The 16,673-nt window shown below is 36.1% G+C and overlaps 2 protein-coding genes across 2 annotated transcripts in view; both read left to right on the forward strand.

The window, feature by feature from the left end:
* The first annotated feature begins 9 nt into the window (after positions 1-9).
* LOC145776191 (adhesion G-protein coupled receptor V1-like) lies at positions 10-14,045 on the forward strand. Its single transcript, XM_082587594.1, has 21 exons — positions 10-74; positions 204-351; positions 1,744-1,961; positions 3,266-3,481; positions 3,801-3,944; positions 4,252-4,412; positions 6,307-6,579; positions 7,047-7,248; positions 7,389-7,515; positions 7,832-7,970; positions 8,344-8,418; positions 8,833-8,979; positions 9,758-9,918; positions 10,693-10,849; positions 11,213-11,484; positions 11,746-11,891; positions 12,200-12,296; positions 12,558-12,711; positions 13,004-13,197; positions 13,574-13,715; positions 13,819-14,045. The coding sequence occupies exons 1-21, from the start codon at positions 10-12 to the stop codon at positions 14,043-14,045; spliced, it is 3,465 nt and encodes a 1,154-aa protein (XP_082443720.1).
* LOC145775126 (adhesion G-protein coupled receptor V1-like) overlaps positions 13,939-16,673 on the forward strand; it is a 53,305-nt gene continuing 50,570 nt past the window's right edge. The window contains exons 1-5 of the mRNA XM_082586338.1: positions 13,939-14,041; positions 14,351-14,488; positions 14,885-15,097; positions 15,321-15,463; positions 16,154-16,380. Coding sequence (XP_082442464.1) covers positions 14,379-14,488; positions 14,885-15,097; positions 15,321-15,463; positions 16,154-16,380 — 693 coding nt within the window. The 5' untranslated portion in view covers positions 13,939-14,041; positions 14,351-14,378. The remainder of the gene's footprint in view (positions 14,042-14,350; positions 14,489-14,884; positions 15,098-15,320; positions 15,464-16,153; positions 16,381-16,673) is intronic.

Below are 16,673 nucleotides of genomic sequence, written 5' to 3' on the forward strand. Positions count from 1 at the left end.
TTGTTAGCAATGAATTGCGTAACGTTTTTCCAATCTACTTTATCTCAAAAGTGTTCAGTGTATTCATCCTACAAGTAGGCTAGACAGGAAGTTAGTGTCTTTTTTGTAATAATTTAAAAGCAGCTCATTTTAAACTAATAAAAAGTTAATCAAAGAAGAACTGGTTTGTTGGCTGCAAACACTAAATTCTAATTCTTATGTAGGCTATATTTGTTTATTGAGGGAACCTTTTTTCAGGTTTGGGTGAAATACGCTACAGTGCAAGGAACAGCGACGCCTGACCTTGATTACCATCTCCAGTCATCAGGAACATTTTCCTTCAGTGATCAGGAGCACAAAGCCACTATGAAGGTAGCGATACCGTAACTTGTTAGATCATCTGAGCCGAAGGTTGACTGTCAATTATTTTTACAAATTACGGTCTTCTCCTTCTTCCCTCGCATCTTTTTCTTTCCACAACACCTCCAACGTTCAATTGATGCATCTATCCTGCCAATCCCTCAAAACACGTTTTAAAAACTTCACTTTTGTTTTTCAAAATCATTTGACCATCTATCTTGAATTTTGATTCAATTCTAAATTTCTTTGTTTATAATGCTTTCTTTGTATCAAATTTTCAATATTCATCTGTGGCGCCAAGGTTGTAAAGTAGTAACGTTTTTGTTAATTTGTTTAACAAAAGTCCAATATCACTGCATTGGTTTCACATAGCATGGCAATAGCCTCCGATTAAATTTTCCAATCAGATTGACATAAATTTCTGTTTAAATTATGTAGGCTATTAACGTTGAAGGTCACAAACCTATTGTTGATTTTACTTTTGTTTGCTGTCTAGACTCTCCTAGCTTAATTATATTCAGTATTAATTATGTACTTATACACTAAGCTAGGCTAGCTTGATTATATATAGGCTAGGTTAGCTTTGTTGCATCCTTAATTGCTTTGTTGCATCCTCACGGACCACCTGTATGTAGTCGTCACATACCACAGTTTGGGAAACCCTGACTAGCCTACGATTTTTTTTTACTTCGGAGATAACTTGTGCTTTGGTCAATCTAACTACTTTGAATATTATTTGCGAGATGTTATCAAAACATATTATTGTCTTTTCACGTCATTGACAAAAGATTTGCGATAAGAATAAAAGTTGGCTTGAGACAATTGTTTTTTATTAGCCTATACCTCTTCTTTACATTTTCTTTCCGTTTTCTAGTCTCATCTCCTGCAAACTTTCAAAGAATAAATTCATAATCTCCAGGTATTTTTGGATCATCCTTTAGGAACTGATGAAGCAGTCAGTGCCTTTCTCGTTCAGAAGATTTATCCCTTTACTAAATGTAATTTACCCCAGGTGTAAATGTAGCCCAGGTTGAGAACCTAACGTAGGCACCAGTTTTAATTTATGAAAGCTATCATTAAAGGCATCGTTACATGGACATTTGTTTGTATTATCCAGGCTTACACCCGTTGGTTGAAGATTTAGATTAAGTGGAAGGGAAGGCAAGGAAGCCAATCTTTGTGTCCTCCTTCAGGCATTCCTTTAAGTGTCCTGCCACAGACACAGCCGCATGCTCTTGAGCGGTGTCGAACCGACACCCTTTCGATTGCCTTTACAGGGTTTTCACCACTCGGTTATGTAGCCGACATGGACATAATAGTCATACATACTTACTGCTAAGGGCGCTGACTGGCCTTTTAGCTTTGAAATTTGTAACAAATTAGACTCTCAAGTCTTGTGTTTAGGTGTTCATCCTTGAAGATGACATACCCGAGCTAAGCGAAAACTTTACTATACATCTTCTTGCCGACGACAAATACGGAGACGTGATCGTCACAGATCCTTCATCTTGCACGGTTGTTATAGAAACTAACGACAATGCAAAGGGAGTTCTTTCCATAGATTTTGACAAAGCACAAGATGACAGCGACTTCTTTGTGATAAACGAGGATGAAATGACTGAGTAAGTCAAACGTAAATTGTGTTTTTTGGTCAACAGTTGATAAAATCATAGTAACTTAGCAGATTTATGGATAGGTTTTTAACCATTGCAAAACGTTATTAGTGTCATTATTAGGAACTTGACAAATAAACGCTTAAATCAACGGATTTTTCCACACTGTCTGAAAATTGCTCAAATAGTACCAACTTATAAAAGAAATTCCAAATCTGAGTGTAGCACATATTGCCCCATTTCACTTATTCTTCTTCTATTAAAGGTTGTTGAAAAAATGACCTCATTACGTATCTATTATGTAGAAAAATAATTTCATATCAGATTGTCAATATGGTTATCGAAATGGTCTCTACATTTTTTACAGTCTCTGATGTCTGTAAGAATATAGGCTATTATCCAACAAAGATAAAAGACATTGTAACTTACATGTAGCCTACCACTGGGTTTGTCAAAAGCATTCGATATTATTGCTCATGCTTTAGGCTATTGTTAAAAACGATTATATATATGCATTAACGATTATACTATATCTAACCGTAAACATATATTAGATTGAGGCCCACAAGGCTCAATACTTTTGTTGTATGTAAACAGTATGTTATTGGTTTATTCTTTTTAAGCCATCATAATTGTCAGAAAAAACATTAAGCGATTATTAAACTATAGTAAAAAAGGTGAGTCCCATACTTGATCCAAGTATCGGGGGATGAAAATATCAGGTTCTCATTGCAGTAAGCCTTCAGTATCGCTGCCATCCTTGTTGTGCGAATTATTTGTGTTTATTGTGTTTTTGCTTTTTGTGTCTTTCTTTTTCGCCAACAAAACAAAAAATAAACTGAACTGAACTTCTGCACTAACGAGAGTAGGGTGGCCAGTTTCTTTCTTTCTTTTGGCCGCCTTTCCTTCAGCAACTACGGCCACTCAATTTCTTACACCCTGGGTAGAGGTGAGCGGTGTTTTTTAACAACCAGCTTAAACCGGGAGTCGAACCAGGATTGCATGACTAGAAAGCGAGAGCCTTATCCGCTGCACTATCCTACCATCAAGTTTTAAATGAATGTCCGAGTTATCTCCGCTACTAAACTACAGTAATGTTAGCAAAAACTACTACAAATTGGTAATAATTGGCTTCGATACACCAAGCTTTCTCTAATTTATAGTAAAAACTATATACATGCTTTCGGTACTTCACGGTGTCGGTTCAACATAAATAAAAATAATATGTTGTAGTTTCTACTGATGTACATTGAAAAAAATGTGGAGTTACAGTGACATGGACAATGGACATGATCGATTGATTTTTCTCGCAGGTTTTTAAATATTTCTGTTGCACGCCATGGAGGATCTTTTTCGGAGGTGACCATTCAATGGGTCTTGGTTGCTAATTCTTCTAAAGATGAGGCCGTCGATGATGTAAGACCTACTTCGGGACTTTTGGTATTTCAACCAGGTCAAACCCAAGCTGAAGTGGCTTTAACTGTAGTTCAGGATAATACCCCCGAAGAAGCGAAATCAGTTATTTTCAGGTGAAATTAAATCTTGATTTTCAATTTTCTGTCAGAAAATAGTAGCCCAACCTCGTAGACGAGATAACGCAAACCAAAGATATAACAAATGCAGTTGAATTACAGCTGCTGCTAAGGAGAGACACGTGTCGAAAATTGATTCTCGTTATTCATTAAAATTAAAAACCTACATGCATATTTCATGACCAAATAAACTCTTTAACATTAGGAAGTTAAACATATCGCTTGTGTTGGAAAAAAATAGACAACTATACTTTCTATGCTTTTAGTCTTGTTTTGCAAGTTAGCTTGGTTTAAAAGAACAACTTCTTTATTTCAGACTTCTTCCTGATTCTCTTCAAGGTGGAGCGATTGTCGAGGAACCTACTGAAGCTTTTGTTGTCATTGCTGACTCGGATGACGTGTATGGAGTTTTCAGTGTTGATGATGGTAACAGCCGAATTGAAATTAACGAATTGCAAAGGTATTCAGCCAAGCTGCGTGTCACGAACTCATATGTTATCTGTCTGGTTTTTCATTACTAGAAATAGTGTTTAAGATTTGGCCTATACAGTAGGCTATACTCTGTCTCGCATCAATAGCAAAAATAATGCTCCTGAAAAATTAGTTAAATAAAACATTTTAAACAATGTCTAAATTTCTAGAGCTTCATGTTCCCACCAAGAAACATAATGTTGATTTATAACTCTTAAACATCGCAGACATTGAAATAAAAAATGACAACTTTAGCTATATTTATGCTTGCATTATACAAGTGTTCTGTGCTTTAGAAACCTTGTCGTTGGCGTGACGAGGGCTGGTAGAACAACTGGAGCTGTGAATCTGGAGTATTCTGTATACTATCTTCCCCCCGGAGTAAACGATATCAAACAATCTATGCCAGGAATCACATCTGTCAGTGAAGGAAGTTTGTTGTTTGCAGAAACAGAAGGTACCATAATAATATTTTTGGAACAAGCTTTATCCAGGCAACTTATTAAAACTGATCTTAAGACATGTAATCTTATTTAAGAATTTTCAAGAATAATTTCTTTTATTGCATTGATTTCAGATAAAAATTATTCAAAATATTAATTGCAAAATTCGCGAAAGATTTGTTGTTAAGATGGCTAACAGTGCTGAACAGTGTGACTGGTTAAAAGTGTTAAAAGATAAGTTTCTGGGCAGCCGATTTGTAGCAAGTTCAGTTCAGTTGTTTTTATTTCTGACCATCATATCAAAACAATACACGTCAACATAGCAAAGGTCGAGAAAAAGGTAGAAGCGACAAAACGCGAACGTTAAAAACGTGCTTGTGACCGAAGTAAGTTATTGAGTTGAAAAAAAAAATTTGGCACGGTCGCAACACCTTCAGAAAAATTTAAGATATAAGAAAATAAAAAAAAGAAAATGTTAATAAACAAAAAAAAACAACTAAATTTAGGCTATAGCTTTATTAGCCCACATAGTTTTAGCTGATATATTTAAGATTTGTATGGACAGTTGCTATGAAGATCGGCCATGGTGCGTTATCAAGAGTGCTGATGGTCTTAAGGGGAACACGTCTTGATGCGTTTAGCTCATAGCAAGAAGAGCAAGGCAGGCAAAGAAAACCCCACAAAGAAATCCTACCACGGGCAAAGCCATTTCAAGCGCAACGCACCATAGGCCTTGCACGACTCACAAAATAGATAGGCTATAACTTGACGACACTGAAAACAATGACGAAAACAAATAAAACAAACTAGCAAAAACAACATCATCATCTTTCGGAAATTCAATTATACCCAGGGAAGTTATGTCTTGAAGATATCAAGCGTGCTTTGATAAAAGTTGCGTTGATAAAGCGATAATTTTAAACCCCAGTCAGCTAAACTCGTCACTTCCACACTGATCCAACGTTAGCAAACGTTGAATTAATGCAAAAACGACAGGCATCGCTAGCTGGGAAGTAGTAGTGGCATGTCACAGAAATATGATAAATTTGGGTTACCGTGTATATGTTTTACACGTTAAACCATAACAAAAGTGATAAAGAAATCCAATTTGGCATGTTAGAAAAATAGATAAATAATCAGACAATAGCATGACGATCCAGTCCAAGATATTGATATAAAAAACAACTGGTTGGAGCACATGGCCACCGCTTCACCGAAAGATGGCGATTGGTCGAAGAGGATGGAGAAACTTCTGAAGACTCTGTAGAACTTCTGTGGACAAAAAACACAAGAACCAGAAGGCCAGTAGGAGTACTTACAACCTTACTATTTTGCTAATGAATCTACACACATTAGCCTATCATTTCTGGGCAAAAAAAATAATATTAGTATGTTTGGTGCATGTAATACTTAGGTAGGATCATTTTAAGAATAATTTAGCTTGTTCATTTTTAATTTAAAGCCTTTTACAGTTTTGCATTCATTTCTTATAGTAGGGGGAAGCTTGTTCCAAACTGTTGGCCCCATGTACCGTATTGATTGTTTGCAAGTGTTAATTCTACAATATATCGGAATATAAGGAGAATTACTTCTTGTTGTTAGGCTACTTGATTGTTTACACATAATTATATCATTGAATGTTGTGGGAAGTAGCCTTTTTGAATATTTAAATGAGCCCAGCCTCATGGGCAAAACACGTGTCTATCGCTGTCAATTCTTGCTACAAATCGGCTGCCCAGAAACTTATCGTTTATTGGAGGTCTGAATGGCTAGCGTGAAAGCTACACCGTTATGGTTAGTGAATCGCAACTGCTGCTCGCTGTACTAGTGAGTGCTCAGCCTCGTGCTGACGGCCGGGAAGAACGCTTCTTCTTCACAGTGTTAAAAGATACTTAATTTTTGTTGCAGCGACCAAAGAGATCATTGTTGAAATAGAAAAAAATGCGTTTTTGGAATTGGGATCAAGCTTTTTCTTGGTGTTGAATTCTGTAAACTTGATTGGACGTGAGACTGTGATTCCTGCTAGCACGCCGCGAATAACCTCAGGAAATGTTACAGTCAATGTAACAGAACAATTTGCAAATGGGGAAATTGGTTTTCGAAACCAAACACCCATTCGAGTGTCTGAGCCTGCTGATGATGAAAATTCGCTAGATGTCGTACTGGAGCTGCATAGACAAGGTTCCTTTTTTGCTAGTCATATGTGGTCTTTTTATAACAGGCATCTGCAAAGGAATGCTACCTACAGCATTTGATTGAGATTCTATGAGGTCCGCTGGAATGCAAAGGTTACAGTAGAAATTTAAGTAACCTAAGTTACTAAGGTTTCATATCTGCAGCACTTGCATTAGATCTGTTCGAAAACAGCAAAGCATTCTGTAGAATTGATACATTGAAGAAATATGAAATGACATTTCGTTGCAACAAAAATAAGTTTATTATTACAGTAGTATATTAGTGTGTGTGACAGACCTGTGGCTAACGTATCTGATGGTCGCTTCAGAGGACACCAACAAATGGTGTCTTTCATGTGTGTGTGACTCTTAGTGTCCCTTTTGGGTGTCAGTTAACATTTGTTTATCAATTTGCATATAATAATCGACTGCTTGATGGAGTTAATCATGTCTTACAATATTTATCTTGTCAAGGTTTATCTGGGCCTGCTACAGTGCAGATATCCTACCGAAGCCTTGGAGACAACGCAGTTGATGTTATAGAAGGTTTAGACTACTTGAAAGGTCCGGATGTTGTGCAGTTTCAACCAGGAGAGCGACTTCACCAGATCAAGATAGAAATTCTGTCTGATCAAATTCCAGAAATAGAGGAAAAGATTTTGATCAGATTAGATAGGTGGGGCACGGCAATTTGTCATGTCATAGCTTGATGTTTTATACGTTAGATTTTGTTGCACATTTAAAGAGGTAGGTCACACTTTCATATATTATATAACATCTAACCGAAAAAAGGATAAATTTCTTTTTGTTGTGTAGTGTGGAACCGGGTAATCAAAAGCTGAAAAGTTCTCAATCTGAAATGCAAGTGATTATTGCGGAAAATGACAGTCCTGGTGGCGTATTTAGCTTTTCGGACCAAACGCCTGCTCACTATGTTATCCAGGTTGGCTTTTCTGTAGCAATTAGTGGTTTCAAAAATAAGTAGCTTAATTATTATTTTGTACTGTTTAATCAGAAGTTGACTTGTGTCATGTAACGTAGTGCAGGAGTTTAAAACTGACGAGCTCACTGGGTTTGTATGACAAATAAACTATTTTAAAACTTGTTTTAGTTTTTGACAATCACAGTTGCTTCAGCGTGGTTTTAACTTGGTTTGAACTTAAGCTTGCCTGAAGTAGATATTACGTCACTATTAGCGTGGTTGTTACTTGCTTGAGAATGTTTTGATTGGTTAAACCGTGTTTATATTTCCACTTCAGGAAAAAGAAACAGAAAGCGTAATTGTAACTGTTCAACGAACTAAAGGAAGCCTGGCGTCCAGAATGATCACGTATGACGTCATCCCAGATGGATCCCAACAGTTTTATGCCGTTCCAGACACACTTGTGTTTCCTCCAGGTAACGGCTCTTTGACGCGACACACGTTTGGTTTGTGAGAGATACAGCTGAAATGTAACAATCTTTTATCAACACACTGTAAAGCACTGGCTGCCTACCTGAATAGTGACAGCCTCTACCAGTGGCGTACGCAGGATTTTCTCAATTTTCTCAACACGATTGACGAAACGTCGGAATAAAAGCAGATTGTCACTTTAGACATCTTGTGATAGTTTAGCTTAATTTGCACCAGTAGAACGCATCATGTTATTTATAATAGTCCATGATGTAAAGACCTAGCAAATGTAGCCTATAAAGTATAGCCTACATATATTTTTTTAATCATATATCTCGCACCTAGCACTGATTCGTTTTTAACAAATTATTTTCTCAGGCAAGACTTCGGCGACTATTGCTTTGGTGCCAATCGATGATGTCATACCAGAGCTGGATATTAATTATACTTTAGGTGAATATTGCTACAATTCAGAATTAATTAATGTTTCAAGGTGGATATAAAGATTGGCTTCATTTCTTCTTTGTTCAGTTGATTTTGATAAAGCTCTTCATCAAGCAATAAATTGAACTTATTAACAAACTCTTTTGGATATAGTGATACAGTAACTCTCCATATTTGATCAAGTATAAACAGGATGCAGTTGGTTGAAACAACAGCGATATTGGTACATTTAAAAGTAATGTATAGCTGTGATATACATTTGGTTTGTGTATATATATTCTTTGCTTTGTAATCTATTTGAATAAGGACCTTCTTGTGATCCCCTTTTCAGGGTGAAACAGGCTGCAGAGGTTTTAGAAAGTAATAACTATATTCGATTTTTTTGCATTGTCTATTTTATTTGTACGGTGTAAAAACTTGCAGTTATTCTCTCGGACGAAAGAGAAGGAACTGTGCAAAGTGTTCTAGCTCCACCCACTTCAGTACAAGTTACGGTATTAGCCAATGACTATCCTCATGGCTTGTTTGTATTTGCAAATGAAGATGACACGCCCAAACTGCAAAGTATTGGTAAGAAAGTTCTACATACAAAAAATGTCAATTTTGGCTGCTTGGCACAATGTTGTTAACAAGGAGGAGAATGGAATAAAGTTTCTCATGAATTAGTCTCTTTCAAAGTTTGTTTTAGTTGTTATTTTTGCGGTTAATCAAAGTGTAAAGCAATAAAAGTCCTTTTCTTGTGATTGTGGTAAGCCACTAACACTACAACATTCACCAAGTGTGAATTCATAAACGCTACTTGGCTTACCTTCTGTGCTATCGGCGTGAACATAGTCTAAGATAAATAGTTTTACTTTTTGTTTGGCGAAACCTTCTCTCGCGACGATGAAGCGATCATCTGTATCTGTTTTGAGCTGATCTACTTTTTGGTCATTTACTCATTTTGCTTTGCATGTCATGGAGTTTTTGTTTCTAGCTTTAAACAACTAATCCGATGTTGTAAAGCTTCATGGTTGTCGAGGAATATATAGTTTACAGAAAACAGATAGTTTGTGGTCTCAAGAAGGTCAAACGTGGTCTATAAAGCAATTGTTCGTCTGCACGACGTTCGAAAGGACGTAAGTTCGACACCGCTCCAGAGCACGCGACTGTGTCTCGGCAAACACGCTTAATGGCAAGCCAAAATAAGGGAGCAGCTGAGTCGATGACTATATGTCACTTTTGCTTTCTGTTGTCTGTTACCGTATATCGCATCTGTAATCGCTATGTAGTAAGTGTACTGTATGTTGTCACAATGAGCGTAAAATAAAACAGGATTATTACTTATTATCACCTCCTCAATCAATAGGTGAAAGCAAGGCGAATCGCAACTCATCGGCGTACTATCGGGTACGCAGGACCATGGGTACTTACGGTGACGTCAGTGTTTCATGGAAAGTGATGCCAGATGACACGAACGACGTCACTCCCACTGAAGGAATTCTGTACTTTTCCGAAGGTGACACTGAGGTTGGTAAAGTTTTGAAAAGCAAATAAAAAATGTGAATAAAGTAAATTAAGAACTGTAGAGGAACTTCCACCCCGTAGAATGATGCAGTGCTTCTTTTTTCAAATAATTTTCTGCTTTGTTTTATAACCTATAAAAAGTTATCGTTTTGACGGATGTACGACTTCAATTTCTCATTTAGATGCTCAAGTGCTGTCACCGCGATCACTAATTTTCACAAAATAAAACGCGCTCATACGGAGCTACTAAGAAAGTCAATGATATAACCAGGCTTGGAGTCAAACTTTGGCTTACCAGAAATATGATTCTTAGATATTCACCACCTGAGCTGTTTACGCGCTTTCATTGTTTCTGAGCTAGTAGAAGTTCAAATAACAGATATGAGCAGCTTGGAAACCAACTACGTGCAATTCCAGTGCTACCAGCAGCACTATTTGAAATTAAATGCCTCCAATAAGCAACATGCTTGCTTACAATACATTCAACATCAGAGATTCATCACTGTAGGCCTAAATACTTTATAGAACGATTAGTGTCCTTTAGGACAACAGAACAGAAAATTGTTATGAAAGTAGGCTATTTCGAAATATTTTGTTTTATTTTGAATTCGTCCGAAGAAAAGTTGTAACTGTAATTGTAAGATTAAAAACAAAAATTTATCTTGAAATGTTTACAAAAAAATAGTTCAAAGTACATTCTTTCAATATAATTTTGTTTTTGGTATTTTTTTCAACACGTTTCTACATCATTATTATTATAATTGTTCTTCTTTTTAGCTAATTTTATCCATGCAATCAGCCCGAGATGAAATACCAGAATCCTTGGAGGAATTCTCTCTTCATCTTTTTAATGCAACCGGTGGAGCAATGATTGAACAAGGAGAAAACGCAACCCTCATCATTGAGCCAAACGATAAGGCCATCTTCTTCGACAGTGGGTGTTGTTGTTGTGGTTGCGCTTAATTGAACTATAAAAAACAAATTTGCAAGCTACTTACATCACACTAATGAGCCGGTTTCTTCTGCTTTTGGGTAACTGTATGTATTTTTTCACATTTTTTTTTATAAGAACTTATCCAAACCAAACAACAATAATACTAGAAAAAAGTTCTGTAGACGTTTTTTTTTGACGTTAACTACTGTATTTAAATATAACTGTTTAATATACAGGTAATTTTTTACCAGACAACTTCTGTTTTTTTGGCTTGCAAGATGAAAAAGGTTATAATGGTTGCTTTAAGCGGTTGGACCATTTCTCATTAAATTTATAAACAAAAACATCCTTTTACTCCTACAGACCCTTCAGTGGTTAAGGTAAAAGAAGGAGATTATCTAAAGTTGACCATACATCGAAAGGGAACAGGATCTGATGCTACTTCTGTGCGGTTTCGAACCCGGGTTGTTAGTCTCAATGATTCTCTTGAGCAACACATAGCCACACCCAATGATGACTTTGAAGAGGCAATTGACAATGAAGTCACGTTTCGACCTGGCGTTTTGGATATGGACATTAAAGTTTTTATTGTTGATGACAGCATCCCTGAAGATGATGAAAGTTTTTTCGTGGAAGTAAGTTACTGCAACCTAATGACGAATTAAAACAGTAAATATCGATAAATATTTGTTTTTATGGAGTTAAAATTACAGTTATTTTAATGTGCAAAATGTGCAATGCGGAAGTTACGAAATATAAAACAGAAATTATGTCTTATTCAGTCCGACAGTAAAGGTAGCGGAGTGAAAACAAAGTTAACATAAAATGAAGAAAAACAACTTTTGCAGCAGCAATTATGTTTTTTCAATGTTGTCAGCTCACTTGCTATTTTTCAGCTGTATTCTGCCGAGCATGACTACGTCACATCCGGTAACGATAACGTAGAAGTCATCATTTTGCAAAGCGATGATGCAAACGGAGTGTTCTTTTTCGGCTCGCCGAACGAGGTTGAGATGGAAGAAGGAAAACCGTTTTCTTTGCCGTAAGAAACTTGATTTTTCATCAGTCATCATCTGCTATTTGATAAATGGAAGATATCAGTGAGATGACCTTTAATCTGAGTGCACAGAGTGAATTCAAGAAATCTTTTTAGTTTATATGATGCAAAATAACCGAAGGAAAATCCTATGTATCTCGACAGTCGAGTGTAGCATGAATTCAGCGATAGACACGTGTTTCCTCTATGAGGCTGGGCTCATCAGTATCGCACCACTAATTCATGCCACATAGTTCTTAACTGCTGCTTTTGTTAGTCTATTGAATCCTTGTTACATTTATTTTCTCATATAGAATTCGACGTGACAAAGGAGCTTTCGGAGATGTGTCGTTGCACTGGAAGATCCTACGTGGTCATAACATGACTTACACAAGTTTCCAAGAAAACTCGGTACATCAATAGGAAAGTTTCTGTCTATGTTCATGATTGATATTGGTGTTAATCTTGATGAACTTTGGATAATCACGTTACCTGTATTACATGTAAACAAACACTGTAACATATGCAAATTATGCTTTATCATTACCTTCTTAAGATATTGAATCAGATTCGGTGTAGGAACATAGCATCTGCACCATAGAACCAATTTAAAATGAGAGGGAGACCAGCAGAAGCGAAAAGCCCAAAAAACTTTAAATTTTACATTTCCAGCTTATTGATGAAAAACTGGATGAGTTTTTGCAAAGTGATGGAGAAATAAAGTTTAAAGAAGGAATTCTTACGAAAGATCTTATCCTCGAGGCCTTAGCTGATTCAAAGCCAGAATACGAAGAATATTTTACACTGGCATTATTGAACGTTACTTGTGAGTAGAAAATACTTAGTGTTGCCAAAACTTTCATATTTTATATAAAAGTATATGCTGAATATAAATTACAGTATAATTGATAACAAGACGAATTGAGTTGTCATATAGTCAGTTTTCCGAGCCTTTCGTTGATTTCATAACATTTTGCTATTTTTTTTATGCAAAAACATACAAATAACTGGACCCCGCTTTGTAACAAAAAGGATGCAGTTTTAGATTTTATGATGAAAGCGCAAAAATCTAAAATTTACGTCGATAAAAAATAAATGCTTCAATGTTTTCTTTCAAGTTGGCCAAGCCAGTCTCAGTCAAAACCTTTCAAGCCTTATGGTACGAATCGTTGTGAAGACTAATGACCACCCATATGGCTTGATGTCATTTGTCAATGCAACAACTCCGATATTACTGCCGGAAGATGGTGACGTGGAGCATGAGCTTACAGTGGAAGTAGTACGAGAAATGGGAAGTGACGGAAATATTCAGGTGACACAAAACTGTCAACCTTTAATGATGTATTGTTGCATGGTTATTGGTTATGTAATACTTCAGGCCCAAAGGTGCGTGTCATATATAGCGGTGTATCTACACTCTACAGCCTTTGTATTCATAGCAGCAGTTCATATATCATGGTTCATAGTATTCTTTTCTTGTAATCGGGGAAACACCGTCAACCTGTTGTGGTAAAAGGATGCAACGAAGCTCAGTAAAGTTCAGTTCAGTCAACTCTACTGAACTGAACTTTACTGTACATTCTGGCAAGTGTGATCATGACTTATGACGGTTGGGCTCATAAAGAACGACGTCATCACTGCAAAAGGTGAGTTGGTAATCTTCAAAAGATGAGTTTTTTTATTCACAGGTGTTGTGGGAAGTCCTTCATTTCAATAGTTCACTTCCCTCAAAGTGTAAAGATTTGATTTTGGCTGGAGAATTGTTGGGAAGTGCTGCTTATACGCAAGGTCGTCCTCACACTGACACGCCAGCTGTGAACTTTGCTGCGGGTAAGAAATTACTTTAACTTTATAACTTAAAACAATGGTGAATTGTGAAGCCAAAATAGCTTGTGTATGTTATAATGGAGCTCTGTTTAAATGTTTGTTTTAGATTCTTCAGTTTTGATTAAAAGTTCGAGAACAAACACAAAAGTTTCAAGTCAAGGATTTTCGCTTTTATTGTGGATGAAGTTCAATTCATCTCTTCCAGCCAGTGTTGCAGAATCAACTTTATGCAAAATATTGTCTAAATCTGAGGATGGCAACTCAACAATATTTTTACTCAGTTTAAAAAAACAGGCTGTGCAAATAGACAACCTTGAAGTCAAAGTCAGGTAAAAGTTGAACTTCAACTGAAAGTTAATTTGGTGTAAATGCTTTGCAAGAACATCCTACAGCAATAATTTCAAAATAGATCTTTCAATCTTGTCAATTTTGCTTGACTTATTTTTGTATGGTTGGCGTTCAATATCTGTTTATTGACAAGATAAGCTACGTCTAAATAAAACAGGTAGAAACAGGAAGAAACAATATGTCTTTGCTGATTTGATTACCGTAAAAATGAGTTATTTGAAAACTTTTCAATATTAGAACTTACACAAACATTATTTTGTAGTTTTTTCTTTCCTTTTTCTATTTTATAGACTAAATTCGGGACACTCGCTTCAATCTATGTCACTGAATCTAGAATTCAACAAAACGAATATATGGCATCATCTTGTGGTTAGTTTTGGCGATGACATCATTACAGCATACTCGGAAGGGAAACTAGTTGACAGCAAGTATGGATATAAAGCATCTGCTCTAATTTTTCAGAAAATTATTTGTTTAATTTTGATTCAAGTCAAACATGCCTTTCACGAGTGATTCAGCTTACTATAACCCTTGTTCAAAAATGTAGGCTACGTAGCCTAACTGTGTTCGGCAAAAACTATTTTGTTTGTATCCTCAATGCTGATTATTGTGTTACACTACGTTTATTCAATATTCACTAATGTTTGGTTCAGTTGTTTTTATTTGCTACGTTTACTGAAAAAACAATAGGCTACATGTTAACATAGCAAAGGTCTAGAAAAAAGTAGAAACGACAAAACGTGAACGTACTGTTAGTGATCAAAAGAAACTTTTTCAATTCATATCTCATCAAAATTCATCCGCGATTACTTTCACTATTTCAGACAACTTGATACGTCATTGATCGGCGATGCATTCTCTGGAGGAGATTACATTATTCTAGGTCCAGATTATAACATTAACAATGCCATCATTGATTACGATCTGCAAGATGTCCGGCTTTACAACGTGACCTTGAAACCGAATCAAGTAAACGAGCTGTTTGTAATGCCAGCTCGTTCTGATCTTTTCCCCATATCTGGATATTTAAAATATGAGTAAGTTATTGCTATTGAATGTTGAAAAGACGTTGAAATACTACTTAGCAAAGCAAATGTCTAGGTTCTATTTTTTATTTAACTATTGATGTGAGTGGTAATGAACAGTGACTACTTCGCATTAATATGATAAAATTTTAATAGACAAGCCTAATTTTCTCTATTGTTGCTCTTTTTCTTAAAATTGTGTGTCTTTGTCAACTGTATGTATTTTGTCATGCAGTCACAATGTAAGAACAGCTAATTTCACGTTACAATCAATTGATGATTTGGATATCGAAAACAATGAAAATTTTCAACTGGTTCTCATGGATGCGACTGGAGGAGCAGCTGTCAATCAAGATAACGGATCTATAACTCTTACAGGTAGTTTGCTGATCCCCACCGCATCGTCTGGATGTCCATCTGCATGGTCTTTTTACTCGTTTATACCTATCTGCAAAACTTTTTATCATACATTTATTTTATTGGTGATTTTCTTTTAACTTGATACAAGTTGTGTTAAGTGACTAATTGGCAACATTCCTATCAAAGTGTTAACTTGAGCAAAAGTGCTGCCAATTTACTAAATTGCGTAATTTGCGAGTAGAGGTGTGAAACTTGTGCTTTAACATATTTTTTCAATTTTTCTCATTTACGTTAAATCTGATCTGGAAATCAGATCTAACAAAACGTATTTTTAAACTTTCTAAATGGAATATTTTCACACGTTTTATTTTGTGCTACTTGCAAACATTAACAAGATACACCTCACCCCATAGTAATCAATGAAGCAAATTTTCAATTTTTAGTCAATATTGTTTCATTGCAAGCAATAGTGTACAAAGTTAAAGGTAGAAAGGTGTAAGGCAGAGCCCTGCGACTCCTGGAGTGGTGAAGAGGGTTCACACGAAGAAGAAGTCTACAAAATTAATCTCATTGTCCAATTTCCTCTGCTGTGGACTTCGCTATAATAACATCATAGTAACATATAATGTTATTATAGCGACGTCCACGCCTCTGCTCAATTATCATTTTGTGCATGCTTCGCCTCAACACCTTGTTTTTTCTGTATAGTGTTGAAAAGCGACAATGCCAACGGCTTGTTTAGCTTTTCGCAACCTTGCCAACCTGATCACGTCACAGAAGGTCAGTCATTCATCTGCTTCATCAATAGATCCCGTGGCTATGACGGAGATGTCATGGTTCAATGGAAAGCAACTTACAACCAATCAGAAGGCGACGATAAGGATTTCGATCACTTTGAAGGAGAAGTTAAATTCTTTCATGGAGAGAGAGAAAAGGTTTCTCAATTTAATTTCTGTACATTTTTAAAATCGTCATAATTCCCGTGTGCAAGATTTTTCCTGCTTTAGAATATTTCCAAAAAGCATAAACCGGGTCTAAAATTACCTCTTGCACTACGCCGACAACTGTACTACCAGTTAAAGCGACGTCATTTCACGTCATACTAACCGGTTAAGTAATAATATTGGCACTGAACCCTTGTTGAAATGTTTAGCTTGAATAATTCCTTACTCATATAATATTGGCCTATTTATAACAATTTTACAGTATCCTTTGAATGCGATTTTTA

This window comes from Aplidium turbinatum, chromosome 8, assembly GCF_918807975.1.
Source record: "Aplidium turbinatum chromosome 8, kaAplTurb1.1, whole genome shotgun sequence".
Classification (NCBI taxonomy): domain Eukaryota; kingdom Metazoa; phylum Chordata; class Ascidiacea; order Aplousobranchia; family Polyclinidae; genus Aplidium; species Aplidium turbinatum.

Coding starts and splice junctions, on each gene's coding strand:
- LOC145776191 (XM_082587594.1), top strand. CDS start 10: ATGAATTGCGTAACGTTTTTCCAATCTACTTTATCTCAAAAGTGTTCA. Junction 12,712..13,003: donor GGCATTATTGAACGTTACTT/GTGAGTAGAAAA, acceptor TTTTCTTTCAAG/TTGGCCAAGCCAGTCTCAGT. Junction 13,198..13,573: donor GAAGTGACGGAAATATTCAG/GTGACACAAAAC, acceptor TTTTATTCACAG/GTGTTGTGGGAAGTCCTTCA.